The sequence below is a fragment of the Megascapheus bottae genome, chromosome 23 (assembly GCF_031878675.1).
Source record: "Megascapheus bottae isolate mThoBot1 chromosome 23, mThoBot2.hap1, whole genome shotgun sequence".
Taxonomy (NCBI): domain Eukaryota; kingdom Metazoa; phylum Chordata; class Mammalia; order Rodentia; family Geomyidae; genus Megascapheus; species Megascapheus bottae.
Window position 1 is genome coordinate 9886313 of NC_143531.1, and position 15443 is coordinate 9901755.

General features: G+C 38.6%; 1 protein-coding gene across 5 annotated transcripts in view; it reads right to left on the reverse strand.

Moving 5' to 3' along the window:
* The window catches only part of Sec24b (SEC24 homolog B, COPII component), a 67610-nt gene that overhangs the window by 14370 nt on the left and 37797 nt on the right, over positions 1 to 15443 (reverse strand). For 3 of the 5 annotated variants that reach the window (XM_090356698.1, XM_090356696.1, XM_090356700.1), the window contains 6 exons: positions 13140 to 13378; positions 8176 to 8360; positions 5736 to 5838; positions 3640 to 3766; positions 2728 to 2837; positions 624 to 736 (listed from right to left, as the gene is read on the reverse strand). In XM_090356698.1, coding sequence (XP_090212824.1) covers positions 624 to 736; positions 2728 to 2837; positions 3640 to 3766; positions 5736 to 5838; positions 8176 to 8360; positions 13140 to 13378 — 877 coding nt within the window. The remainder of the gene's footprint in view (positions 1 to 623; positions 737 to 2727; positions 2838 to 3639; positions 3767 to 5735; positions 5839 to 8175; positions 8361 to 13139; positions 13379 to 15443) is intronic. The other 2 variants (XM_090356699.1, XM_090356697.1) reach the window with 1 other exon arrangement.

The following is a 15443-nucleotide window of genomic DNA, read 5'->3' on the forward strand; positions in this document are numbered from 1 at the left end:
TTGAGGAAATTTCAAATTAAGCTGGGTGCTGGTGGCTCATGCTTATAATCCTAGCTACTCAGGAGGCTGAGATATGAGGATTGCAGTTTCAAAGCCAGCCCAGGCAGGAAAATCCATGAGATTTTTGTTGTTGTTGTTGTTGGTCACGGGACTTGAACTCTGGGCCTGGGCGTTGACTTTGAGCTGTTCAGGTCAAGGTTACCCCCATCCCTTGATCCACAGAGCCACTTCCCTTTTTCTAGGGGTTAATTGGAGATAAGAGTCTCATGGACTTTCGTGCCCAGGCTGGCCCTCAATCCTCAGATCTCAGCCTCCTAGGTAGCTAGGATTACAGGTGTGAGCCACCATGCCCAGCTTCCATGAGATTCCTATTTCTAGAAAACTGGAAGTGGTACTGTAGCTCCAAGTGATAGAGCACTAACCCTGAGCAAAAGAGCTCAGGGACAGTGCTCCGAACCTGAATTCAAGCCCCACAACTCAAGTAGCAGAATCCTTATTCTATGGCAGAAAGTTTATAAATACATATGACTAAACTTAACAAAACTCAAACCCATAAATTACAAATAAACACTTCATGTCTCTTTATATACATACACATAATGTCAACAAAAATATAGTCTTACTTGTCTAAGTTTTCTAACAGTGACTGGCACAAAATTTTCAAGTAGCCAGCTTCCACTGCATTGTGAGACACATCTAAGACAAACAGGTAAACTGCGGGCTGAGGAGGGCGAAGCTGAAAGGAAAAAAAATGCAATTTATTTAGAAGGTTCAATTTGTGATGTAAAAAGAACAAATGTGACATGTTTTCCTTTAGGGCTGAGGAGGGCGAAGCTGAAAGGAAAAAAAATGCAATTTATTTAGAAGGTTCAATTTGTGATGTAAAAAGAACAAATGTGACATGTTTTCCTTTAAAATAGAATCATAGAGTGTACATACATAGTATGAGTACATACCAAGTCTTTTCCTCTTCATACAATAAATTACACAATATTAAATAAGAAATCACAAACATTTCGGAAAATGGGAGAGCCCATCAGTTATTCTTATGCAGCTTTCTCTACTAGCAGCACTATAAATTGCTATAGCCATCACAGATTAAGAATGCAGATATAGAAAAGGATCTCCCACTGTTAGAAAATATTATAGGGGTTGGGAATGTGGCTTAGTGGCAGACTACTTGGTAGGATGCATGAGGCCTTGAGTTCAATTCCTCAGCACCATATAAACAGAAGAAGCTGGAAGTGGTGCCGTGATTTAAGTGGAAGAGTGCTAGCCTTGAACAAAAGAACTCAGAGACAGAGACCAGGCCCTGAGTCCAAGCCCCAGGACTGGCAGGAAAAAAAAAAGGTGGGGGAGAAGGAAAGGGGAAGGGAGGGGGGAGGACAAAAATGCCAGGAGTGGTGGTTCATGCCTATAATCTCAGCTACTTGAAATGCACAGTCTGTGAAAATAACAGCTTGAGGCCAGCCTGGGGAAAAAGCGAGACCTGATCTTTACTTAATCAATAAACTAGACATGGTGGTCTACATCTGTAATCCCAGCTACACAGAAGAATAAGCAGGAGAACTAGAGTTTGAGACTGGTTGTCGATAAAACTGCAAGACTCTATCTGAAAAACAGTTAAAAGGCTAGGGTACCCATCTAACAAGTACAAACTCCTGAGTTCAAACTCCCAAACAGAACAGAATATAAGCAGGACATAGGCCAAATTATTTTTTTCCTGCTAGTACTGCGGTTTGAACTCTGAGCCTTGAACGTGTTAAAAGGCATTCTTGCCTGGCTCATGCTCTACCTCCAGCCTGGCTTTTTGTTCGTTATTTCTGGAGAAGGGATCTCTTAGACTTTTCTGCTTTGGACTGCAGTCCTCCAATCTTAGCCTCCTAAGAAAATGGGATCACTGGAATCAGCCATCAGCACTGCTGGCTTGTTTTTGTAGCCCATGGTGGCCCTTGTACTTAGGACCTTCCTGTCCGTGAACCCAAGGGCTGGGATTACATGATGCCCTGGCTGCATAAATTCATTGTTACTAAGTGGAAAAAAAGAACTGAGATTTAGAGTCTATATAATTTAGAGCAGAGAGAATTTTCACCGATACAAGGGAGGGAAAAAAATGTGTGAAAGTGCTAGAGAACCAATGATATCTTTAAGACTCCTAAAACAGCAGTTTTTGGCAAAAATAAATATTTTCTGTTCCAAGTGTCTTAAGTTTAAATGATGAAAGAGTATGTATATCTGCTCAAGGCAAGTAATCAAATCCAAATAGCAACGAATTATAAACACTAGTGCTCACCATAAAACACTGCAAACATTTCTTAGTGATCTAAAACATTCTGGGATATAAAGTGACATTTAGAAACTGTCTTCAATTGACTAAATGCAAACTCTCACTATTAATAAATTCTTAAAAATTAATAGTGTGGTTATGACTCTAAAGACATAATGTTTTATTACATAGATTATTATGTATCTATGACATACAAACCCTCAGCCTAATTTTGACTATGTTCTAAAATCTAAGTGCCAGTGATTGTATATAGAGATTCCCTTCTTGAATACTTGTTTGTTAAACAAGTCATTTGAAATATGATGTAAAAAATCAATGTTAATAAATTCTTTAAAAAATTAATAGTGTGGGCAACTGAAATGTGGACAAGAATTCCCTTCACAGAAAATTATAATTGAGTTATTTAGCCATGAATAAACGTTTAACAATGAGTGGTTTACCATGTAATCTGAAGAGGCGATGAACTCCACGGTAGAATTCTGAACTTCTGGTCGTTTATGAGGCTCTCCATACGATCGAGTAAGGGGGTTATACATGAATTCTTCAGGAACTGGATAAGAGGGAAGAACATGGCTCAGGTTCAATACTTAGCAGCACTATTTATAAGGACTATCAACAATTTTTGCAAACACTGAATGATGAAAACAAATCCCTTTGAAAAAAGGAGAAAGATAATAAACGTGTTTTCGAAATCATGTGAGGAAACCAGATCACAGGTAGCCTTCTGTCCTATTTATTACATCACATGATACAGGAGGAAATATCAGAGACAGAGAAATAAGAAAGCAATTATATAATAAGGAGATGAGAGAATAAGTAAAGAGGCTGGGCACTGGTACCTCACACCTGTAATCCTAGCTACTCAGGAGACAGAATTCTCAGGATCTTGTTTCAAAGCCAGCCCAGGCAGAAAAGTCCATAAGATTCTAGAGCTAACATCAAGCACAAAACCCTGAGTTCCAATCCCAGTATTAGCGCACATATGTGCACGAATACAGACATATACAAACACACACAGACATACACACACACAATGTATAAAGGAAATGAACAGATTTACATGTGCCCTTAACTTCCCTCCCACTCTAAATAAAGATCTTCCTGAGTTGAAAGAACCAACTACACAAACATACAAAAATGGAGGACAATCTAAAGTATCAGGCGTAAGAGTTCACCTTGAGTATTCCTTTTATAACTTTGTCTTGTCTTTCTCTTTACTTTTGTGGCCAGCCAAAATTAAAGTACCTTGGTCTACAATCTCTTCATTAAAAATAGCATGAAAAATTGTTTTTACTGCAACAGGGATGGAAGAAAGTGATATAAATAATACTAAAGCACACTACAGAGCTCACCATCATTTACTCTATAGCACAAGTTGCATTTCCATCTACGCTGATCAATGAAGGACACAAATGGGTTGATGTATGTTCGGCAAGATCGGCATCTCACAATGGTATTTGATGTTATCACTGGTAATTGCTGAGAAAGAAAATAAAGATATTGTAGCAACAAAAAGAACCCTGGTGGAAAACAGAACACTAACTGCTCTGCTCCACAAATAGAGTACATAAACCACAGATGGACTTTTGTGTAGTTTCATGTTGAACTGTACTAATTAAACCCAGTGCAATGTTGAACCACACACACAGCTGTGGTTTTCTTGCACTCTTGTAACTATAACAACACAACAATGAAGTCACACCAGACGAAATCAATGTCATTAGCTGACAAGAAAGCTTGGTTGGCCAAGAAAATGATGTAAGATTCAGCTCATCAAGTGAGACTTAAGTAACACCATAGGAGAGAAGCAGCACTATGCAACACTGCCTTTGTCTTTTGCACTACAAAAGGCAAAGGTGCATGTTACCACACTGTCAGGCACTGCCTGTGCAGTGACAGCACACCTGGTGGAGTTGAGGCCTGAGGCAGCCAAACACAGCGTGCCTTAAAAAAAAAAAAAAAAAAAAAAAAAAAAGCACATCTCCATGCTTAGTATGGGAATGGAGCTTTATATTCAAGGTAGAAAATTTGAAAGTATGGAAAAGAAGATGAAGATAGATCATTATTATTTATTCCACATATCTGAGTTAACCTGTTCTCATTTTAGCATACTTTACCCTGGCTTTTATTAATAATAAATATTTTCTTACTTTCATTTTAAAACACAACCACTATATATGGAATATATACTGTCTGAAGACATTGTGTGTAGAAACTGCATTTAGAGAACACTCACCAGTAGATAGAGAAAATTGTCTTAAGGGTAAAGTTGTAATAGTATGGAGATGGCTAAATGGTACTGATTGAAAGCATAAATTTAGGGTACATCTATCTCACACTACAGTGCTACTTTCTATTCCCTGTGATCCTCTCTACACATCCTGTACGGAATAAACTCCAGGAGGAAGTGCAATGGTCTTTGATTCCAGCATCCAGTATGGAAGCTGGGCAATAAATACTCTTTGGTGACAGAACAAAAGAAAGCTATGGCAACTGGATGAAGAAAAAAAACCACATTAGTTAAAAAAAAAAAAAAAGAAAAGGTAACAGAAGTAACTTGTAAATAAAATGTTTCTGACAAAATAGTTTTGTAAGCTTTTAAAAACTTGATGTAAGATGGGAGTTTGGCCTAGTGGTGGAGTGCTTGCCTAGCATGCATGAAGCTCTGGGTTTCAGTCCTCTGTATCACATACTCAGAAAAAGCTGGAAGTGGAGCTGTGGCTCAAGTGCTAGAGCCCTAGCCTTGAGCAAAGGAAGCTCAGGGACAGCACCCAGGCTCACGCGAGTTCAAGCCCCAGGACTGGCAAAAAAACCAAAAACCAAAACCAAAACCAAAAACTTAGGATGCATAAGAATGTACCTAACTAGGTATTAAACCAAATAAAGTATAGAAACATTGTTTCTATTGAACAGTCCCAAATTGTAAATACTTTCCCTAGACTTATGAAGGTTTTTTTTTTTTTGCCAGTCTTGGCCTGAGCATTGTCCTTGGGATTTCTCAAGGCTAGCACTATTACCACTTGAGCCACAGCACCATTTCTAGCTTTTTTCTGTGTATGTGGTACTAAGGAACCGAACCTAGGTCTTTGTGCATGCTAGGCAAGCACTCTGCCACTAGGCCAAACTCCCAGCCAAGGTTTTTTGTTTCATTTGGAACAATTTTCCTTCCAAGTCAGGCATCACGGCTCTAATAGAAGACTACTAAAGCTTACGCACTGTGCATCTGCTATCGAGCTTGAAATCTCCAAAAATGAGGTTCAGATTATTAAGGACTTTCAATCCTATTAAATATCCCTAGAAGCTAACTGCATATATTAATTACCCTGACAATAATTTAACATCCCCAGCATCACAAAAAATAAAGATGACAATTATAAAAACTATCAAATATAGTTATCTTTTATACAGCCACATGTCAGAACCCAAGGTATTTAAAAATATTACTTACCGTTAGATCTCTAAAGGGATGTAACAGCAATCCTAAAGGAAGCTTAGCTTTATTCAATAAAGCCTGTGTCTGTGGAATATTTGTCAAAGTACACCGAAATGAGCTGCAATAAATATAAAAATGAAGTACATTAGCTGTCAGACAAAATACACTGAAGTAGGTTGGATAACATAACACCATGTAAGGGCACAGGTAAAAAACATTTGCACATGTTATTATAATGATACAGAGGAAGATTCTGGCTATTTCACCAGGCATACATATACACAGTTGTCAAAAGACCTAAATCAAGGACTGTATATTTTCCTGGGAGAAAAGCACAACACATTCAGGGGAAAATGGACATTCCTATGACTAGGCTGTGGGACGTGGGCATGGGGTGCCATGCGTGAGGTAGAAGGCATACCAGAACTTTAACACGGCTGCTCCTACTGTCCATCCCTTCCCCGGCATCCATTCTGTACTCAAGACTCCCTCTCCATGCCATAAAGAAGGACTTCTCTTTGAGCTCTCAATTATGCTTACACTTCTGTGCTATCTGTCGCTATCTGTTGATCTGACTTGCTTTAATTTGTGAAGAACCTTGTCTGCCTTTTCCCTTGAGATCACAGTCATTTTTTTTTTTCTTTCTTTTTGCCAGTCCTGGGCTTGAGCTCAGGGCCTGAGCACTGTCCTTGGACTTCCTCAAGGTTAGAGCTCTACCACTTGAGCCTCAGCACCACTTCCGGCTTTTTTCGATGTATGTGGTACCAAGGAATCGAACCCGGGCCTTCATGCATGCTAGGCAAGCACTTTAACCACTAGGCCAAACTCCTAGCCCCAAGATCACAGTCATTTTGTCCTGTGTCACCCTAGCATTGCTGGAGCACACACTGAGGGCTATCACCAATGGAGGTGCAAGTTAAGGTCAACAGGATCAATAAAGGAGCAGCCAAAGAAATAGAAGTAATGCTTAGAAGCCAGAAAGGGTTATTTTAAGCAGTGTGGTTAACATTGTGTATGGCTATATATTTACTATACGCTGCTATTCCTCTGGTGTCTAGACAACTTAAATCACTTTTTTTCCGGGTACCCTGTGGCTGCTCTTACTGCATTCAGACTTCCGCTCATCCACTAACTCCTGGAGAAAAACCTGCACAGATCCCTTAACTAAGAATAGTTACCTACCTTCCTCACTTTGGCCTCTGTAATATTCTGAAATCGTATGATACACTTACTACTTTGATGGTGCATAGTATGCCTGTCTTCTAACAATGAGTTCTATGACTCCATAGAGATCAGGAGCTTTAATGGATTTTTAACTCTACTGCAAACATAGGAGCAGAGGCTTGTGCTTAACACAGAAGACCGTCAGCAAATATTTATTCAATTATTACTACAGGTTTTGCCAATCTTAAAGTGAAAATAGTAAACATGAAAGGCTCCAAAATCCAAAGAATGATACTCACTTGACAATATCAAGGTTTTCAATTTCTTTCTCCCTGGAAAACTATTGCCTCAGAAGTAAAACAGTAACTCTAAAGAAGAGTATCTATTTTTGTTAAAGCAATAAGAAGATAATGTTGCTACAAATGAATTTAGTTTGTGAGAACAAAGTCTGGAAGTAGTATGATGGCTTCTACAATGCATGTGGGTGCAGAAGAATAACCTATTCTTAGGAGACAAAGTGCTGAGAGTAGGCAAGACCCAAAAACAGCGAGTTTGGGAAGCCGTGGGAAATGAGTACAAAGCTGGGCACACAGAAAGTACACCAGGATTTATCTGGTGGTACAGATTAGTAGCCAGCTACAATTTTTCAGGGGGTGAGAAAATTCTTAGTGAATGAAATCCAAACCTCAACTCAGGCTGGATCAATAAGTTGGGGTTAATGGTCAACATATTTCTTTATTGAGTAGGAAAATTAAAAAAAAAAAAAATTGAAAGAGGGACCAGGAGTGTGTCCTAGCATGCCTACCATGCATGAAGCCCTAGGTTCAAAAAAGCTGGAAGTGCTGCTGGGGCTCAAGTGGTAGAGTGCAAACCCTGAGAAAGCTCAAGGACAGTGCCCAGGCCCTGAGTTCTTGGGTTTACATAAGTAAGTCTGTGTCCTTTGTATGAAAAGCCTGAAGAACATATGTGAAGACTCTTATTTAGGAGATACCAGAAATTAAATCTGGTATTAAGTGAGGAAAGAAATTCAACAAAATGAACTATGACAGTGGTGTCTGGGCACCTAAAACCCTACTTCAATCAAACAGACACCTGTAGTATAGGTGACAGGGGACTGGGCCCTAACCTGAATGTGTCGTCAGCTTCTACAGAAACTGCAACAGGAAAGTCCACACGAAGGAAAGCTTCCGTCAGGGAATTCATACCACACTACTTCTAGATGTGAAAGTTACATGATACTTTCACCAAAGACTATTACTTGAGAAAGATCATGCAATCAATGAATACTTACTCAGGGCTACAGTTTAACTTTTTGAGTTCTACATTTAGGTTAGGTATAGGAGCCCAGACGGGAGTGGTGGGTAGAATATCCTTCTCCTGAGTGAGGTTGACAGGCCTCAGGCTTTCTGGCTGAGGAGAACTTTGAAGACTCAGTCCTCCCAGACTGGAAGAGAGCTGGTTCACACCTGGATACTGCTGAAAAGAGAAACCCAAAGAAACAGAAAAGAACTTAACAAACCTGGATAAAATTTCTTATAACAGATAACAGCATTGCAATATAATGCCAAACCAAGGTGAAGAAATTTAAAGCTGAGTATTAGAATGCCTCACTATAGCAGTCAATTTAGACATATTTGAAATACTGAACACAAACTCACATTAGCAAAACTAAATCTCACAATAAAACTCCAGTAACTCTGTTTACATCCCCAGCTCCCACCAATCTTTCAATAACCCTAGCCTCTGCTAGCTTTCCTGCAGGAATCTTGTTTCTTACAAATGAAGATGGTATCTAGAAACCAGAATCTGGGCTATAAGGTTGCTCAGTGCTAGTGTACTGCATTGCTTCCAGAATTTTCTAACAGGTAAAAATAGAAGCATGGTCTTTTTGTTTTGTTTTGAACAAACAGAGAAATCTCTTATTTCCATTCGTAAGGAGTTCATTTCAATAAATATTTTCTATAATCAGATGCACATAGGCATTATGCCTTGGTATTCCTCTCCTAGTAATATCCTCCTCTGATCCAACTGCATGTGCATGTCTAGAGTCCAATGCTGATTTCCAATTTCAATTAAGATAATTTTACTTTTCCTAACATCCTGATTGATGAGTATCCCTCCACTTCCGTGAGGGAGTAGCACATCTTCCTCTCCTAGAGTGTTTATAATCTAATACAATGCAAATTTATGCACATGGTTAGTATGCTGGATTATGTGGAGAACAATTTTTAAAAGTCTGTATATTTCTTTCTCTGGCTCTTTCTTTGGCTTTCCTTTTGAATTGAACTGTGGACCTTTCACTTGTTGGACGAAATGTAGACTACTTGTGCCTCATTTCCAACTTCCACAAATATTTTCAGTTCATGGTTGAATGAAATGCAATTTGGAACCCAGGATCTGAAACATGTTTGCTTATACAAAATAATTCTTGCATGCTTACTTTCCCAGGGCATATGCTAAATTGGAACAATATAACATAACCTTTGTGTACATAATTGGAAGGATAAATCAATCAAATCCACTTCCCCTAGAAAAATAAACTGGCAAGTTACCTCTCCCCAAGGGACTGTTAACTGCTGATCAACCTGACATGTCCATCTGGATATCTACTAGGCATTTGATAATGTGGTTAACTTGATTCTTACCTGTACTCCCCTTGTTTTCACATAATAATATCCCTTAATTCTACCTGGTTGCATATAAAAAAATCTGGAAGTTACTCTTGATATCCATCAGTGTGTCAAAAGTTATTCCCTATCTCCCATTTTACACTACCTTCAGTGATACTACACAGTGCAAGGCATAAACATCTACTTTCTGTATTGTGAAAAAGATTATCTTCTAGCCAGGCATGGTGGTTCATGCCTGTAATCCTAGATACTCAGGAGGCTGAGATCTGAGGATTGAGGTTCAAAGCCAGCCTAGACACTAAAGACCTTGAGACTCTTATCTCCAATTAACCACTAGAAAACCAGAAGTGGTGCTGTAGCTCAGGGGGTAAGCTGGTAGCCTTGAGCTGAAGAGTTCAGAGACAGTGCCCAGGCCCAGAGTTCAAGTCCCACAACTGATACTGACACACTGACACACACACACACACACACACACACACACACACACACACACACACACACACAGATGATTTTCTTGTTTCTATATTTTTGTCTTTGGAAACATTCTTATTTTTAATTAGTTCTTTCCACAATAGTCAAAATAATTCTCTGAATATGTTAATTAGATATCATTCCACTGTACAGAGCTTCCAATGTCTCATTCTTGCACTTGGGTAAAATCCTAGATTCTGACTGTAGTTCTTCTTTAGCTCATCCCTATTACCTTCCCTATTACTAAGCAACGTCCAGCCGCAACTGGAAATTTCTCTCTTGCATATATAAAACGTGTATGTTCAGTGTCTAGAAAAGTGCTGCCAAGTAAAGACTCAAAAAAGGTTACTGAATGATTAGAGATAAAGTTTAATCTCCTGAAACTACATGCTTTGTTTCATTAATTCCACTTGCATAAATTTCATTAAGGAAATAAAAAAAAATTGTGTGTGTGTGTGTGAAAGGATGGTCATTTGATATTCAATTATACCAGGCAATGGTAGGCTGGATGATTATAAAGACATATAGCTTTGAAATGATAAAGAATATATAATAATACAGAAAGATATTAGACTAATAAGTTAGAAAGGTATAAAAACAAGGTCCACATTTAAGCTTCTTTATTTAAATATGTCATTTGGATGACCAGTTTCTTTACTAGTAAAGACACAAAGCTAGAAATCTGGAAAACAGATCCCAAAGATGATGCTTGTGTCTTGATGAAGGAAATATTAGATGCTTTTTTGTTGTTGTTGTTTACTTACGTTTCTGTAATTGTTGATGTACTAGTTTTTTTTTTAAGCTATACTATATTACTATTGAGTTTTCTTTTCTCATCTATCTGGTAAAATATTTATTTTTCTAATACTTTCTTTTTTCTTTTTCATTTTTAACAGTATTGTCATTTTTTTTTTTTTGCCAGTCCTGGGCTTGAGCTCAGGGCCTGAGCACTGTCCTTGGACTTTCTCAAGGCTAGAGCTCTACCACTTGAGCCTCAGCACCACTTCTGGCTTTTTTTTTTTTTTTTTTTTGCCAGTCCTGGGCTTGAGCTCAGGGCCTGAACACTGTCCTTGGACTTTCTCAAGGCCAGAGCTCTACCACTTGAGCCTCAGCACCACTTCTGGCTTTTTGTCTATGTATGTGGTACCGAGGAATCGAACCCGGGTCTTCATGCATGCTAGGCAAGCACTTTAACCACTAGGCCAAACTCCCGGCCCTTCTGGCTTTTTTGTATGTATGTGGTGCCAAGGAATCGAACCCCGGTCTTCATGCATGCTAGGCAAGCACTTTAACCACTAGGCCAAACTCCCGGTCCAGGGTATTGTCATTTTTTTATTAAAGAATTTATTAACATTGATTTTTACATCATATTTCAAATGACATGTTAAACAAATAGTAATATTTTTTTCCAACTCTTTTCTTAACTTAGTCATTTTTTTTTTTTTTTGTGGGGGGTCATGGGGCTTGAACTAGGCCTGGGTGCTGTCCCTGAGCTCTTCAGCTCAAGGCTACCACCCTACCCTGGAGCCAAACCCCACTTCTGGTTTTTTAGGGGTTAATTGGAGATAAGAGTCTCAAGTCCTTTTGTGCCTGGGCTGGCTTTGAACCTTGATCCTCAGATCTCAGTCTCTTGAGTAGCTAAGATTACAGGCATGAGCCACCGGGCCCAGCTTAGTATTTTTTTTATTGTATTTTATTACTGGGATAATGTACAGAGGGTTACATTCATCAGATAATGGGTACATTATTTCTTGAACCCTTGATACCCCTGTTTCCTATTTATAAACTTAAAAAAATTGTGTTTGTATGTGCGTTCTTGGGCTTAAACTCAGGACCTGGGCACTATCCCTGGGGCTTTTTGCTCAAAGATAGTGTTCTACCACTTGAGCACAGCTCCATTTTTCCTAAGAAACAAATCTGAAAATTTTTCTCCTGAAAGGCTTTCCAACACTTAAAATTATCTTAAATCAAATCACTACAAAAAGAGCCAGTAGCTACATCAAGTGAATTGTTCAATAGCATTCACTGGTACCATAAAAGGCTCTCCAGAGCTAAACTAAGATACTTATTCTAGCACTTCAAAAGTAAATATCTCCTTAAAATTGATTTGATGTTAATCATAGATGAAATGCAGCCATACTGGTAAGATTTTAAGGTCTGGCTGGGCACTGGTAGCTTGTATCTATAATCCTAACGACTCAGGAGGCTGACATCTGAAGATAACAGTTCAAAGCCAGCTCGGGAAGAAAAGTCCATAAGACTCTTATCTCCAATATTACTCAGAAAAAGCAGAATGGAGATCAGGTGGTAGGGTGCTAACTTTAAGAACAAGAATCTCAGAGACAGTGCCCCGACCCCGAGTTTAAACCCTAGGGCCAACACCAAACAACAACAACATAAAGATTTTAGGTCTGTACAGGTTCTATAAGCCCAAATCATAACTATCTACAAACAATACATTAAAGAATGGGCACTGATATATTCCATTAGTGTCATTCACAAAAACAGGCAGTGGGTCAGATTTGGCAAAAGGTCTCAACTCTTGCCTGAAGGCATTATAGAACACTATTTACTGATGTAATTGTTTTTGTCTTGTCTAACACTTCTAAGAATCAACCTTTCCTTTGAACTTTTCTACTTCTAATTTAGCTTAGTGGAAGATGTAATTTGTATAAGGCTACTAAGAACATTTTAAGTTGAAACACTTATACTTGTTCCATTTCAATCAATTCCCTGTATTTATTTTCCTCTCACCATAAAAATGTGAAACATTCACTGTTCTGTATATAATCAAACTGTTAAATCTTTAGGAGGTGTCTTCAGAAGTCATGTCAGACCGGTCCTGGCAGCAGTTAATGAGCACATGTGGCCCAAGTTAAATGAATGGAGGCTCTCACCAGGGTCATTTGTGTGTCATCGAGGGTGCCTCCAGTGAAGAGAAGGAACTAAAATAAATCCTAAGCCATATCCTACTATGTCATTATCTGGGGACAATGCCAGCTTTAGTAGTACAGATTTTTTTTTAAAACTTAACATTTAATTTCTTGATTATAAAATGAATACTTGTGCACTGAAGATTGAAAGCTAAATCTAAATCTAGATTTAACCTTGTTAAACGCATGCTGATTCAGTCTTCACATGACTGAATCCCTACCTGAGGATACTGTTGGAATCCAGAATACACGGGGTTACTGGGACGTACTCCAGAGCTAAGTGGTGCAGTGTTCTGATAACCAGGCTGAAGAGTTGGGTAGCCATAGCCAAAAGGCTTAACCATTTTTGAAGGGTGAGGAGCAGCAGAAACAGAAGCTGGAGCAGAAGCTGAAGAAGGAGCAGGATCAGGTTCAGGGCCAGGATCAGGAACAGGACTGCTTGCTGATGAAGAATGCATCTCTAACAAGGGAGAAAAAAACAACTGAAAATCAGGACAGTATAAAGAGCTGATCCTGGCAAAAAATATCTTTTTTCTTTCTTTTTTTTTTTTTGCCAGTCCTGGGCTTGGGCTCAGGGCCTGAGCACTGTCCCTGGATTTTCTCAAGGCTAGGGCTCTACCACTTGAGCCACAGTACCACTTCTGGCTTTTTGCTGCATATGTGGTACTGAGGAATCGAACCTGGGTCTTCGTGCATGCTAGGCAAGCATTCTACCACTAGGCCAAACTCCCGGCCCCATCTTTTTTCTTTTTAAAACAATATCTTTTTAACATTTAAAACAATATCTTTTTAACATTTTCCTGTCTTTTCAAAACTTTATCCTCTGACAAATTCTAAATGCGCATCAAGTACAGAGAATAATGAACCTGTATATCTATATGCCTCCAGCTTTATCACTTTTTTTTACAGATGGATCCACATTCTCTAGTTAGTACAGCTCATACTGGTTTTTTTGTTTTGTTTTGTTCCAAGCTATTATTCTCTGAGTAGGATTGAGGTTAAGAATCAACCAAAGCAAAGCAATCATGTCAAAGCTAGACCAGGTGGTTCATCTGTAATCCTCAGACTCAGGAGACACTGTAGGAAGACCCTGAATTGAAGGATACCTGGGCTTCATATAGAGATCCTGGCTGAAAAAACTAGAGTGCCCACTATCTTTTCCCTCTAACTTGTCCTCTACCTGACCCTGCCAAGCATGTAAATGCCCAGGGTAGGAGTAGCACATTTCCATAATCCCCTAACAAGTATTTTTTGGCAGTACTGGGGTTTGATTTGAACTTGGGCTCAGCTAAAATGTTAGCTCTACTCTCTTATTTAAGGTTCAATAATGTGTGATCATTTTAATTTTTTCCTTATAAAATTGATTTTTTTTTATTTATGCTTATGTAAATCCTGGGGCTTGAACTCAGGGCCTGGATGCTGTCCTTGGGCTTTTTGTTTTGGCTCAAGGGTACTACTCTACCACTTGAGCCACAGCTCTACTTCAGGCTTTTTTGATGCTTAACTGGAGATAAGAGGCTCACTGACTTTAAACTGTAATCCTTAGAAGCCATCAGTGCCCTGCTTAAAACTGGTATATTTTCATTAGCAATAAGACTGTAAACATACATCCTGAAAATTAGTGGTTTTAATAACATTTTTTAAAAGATCCTTGAGGAATCACACCTTTCTGTTCAATCTGTTACTTCTAGTTTTGACTATACATATTGGTTATATATATATATTTTTTTTGCCAGTCCTGGGGACTGAACTCAGGGCCTGAGCACTGTCCTTGGGTTTTCCTGAAGGCTAGAGCTCTGCCACTTGAGCCACGGCACCATTTCCAGCTTTTCTATGTATGTGGTACCAAGGAATCGAACCTGGGTCTTCATGCATGCTAGGCAAGCACTCTACTACTAGGCCTAATATATTTCTGAAACTACATTTCTAATCATTCAGCTATTATCTGTCCCGATTACATAAAGCTCAGCTTATTGGTGTTCTGTAACCCTTTGGACTTCTTATAAGGACTAGAGCTTCAATTCATAGTGCTTTCTCTGTCTAAGAACATGGATCGAAATATCTTTTTAATGTGACAAGTCATCAATTTAAGAAACAAAAAATTGAAAGTCATAAACATCAAAGTCTAAATCTCTCCTTTAGAAAAGGACAATATTTCCAAAGTTCTATAGACCCAAGATCTAGCCTAGTAGTAGACATACAATAGACCTTTAATTCATTTACTATTTTTGCAAGGGATGCTTAAATATATCCTTCATTTAGAGAAGTATATACAGTTACTGGAAAACTTGTGCAGAAGCATAATTTATTACAAGATGAAAATTTGTAGGGGGTGGGGGGAAGGAAATGGGGATAAAAACATGAGAAGGGTTATGAATGTGTGAGAAGTAATGTACCTACTACCTGGCGAATGTAACTATAACCCCTCTATACATTACCCCTACAATAAAAAAAAATAAAATTTAAAAAAGAAAAGAAAAAAAAGATGAAAATCTGTTGACTGAATATACAAAAGATCGATGTCT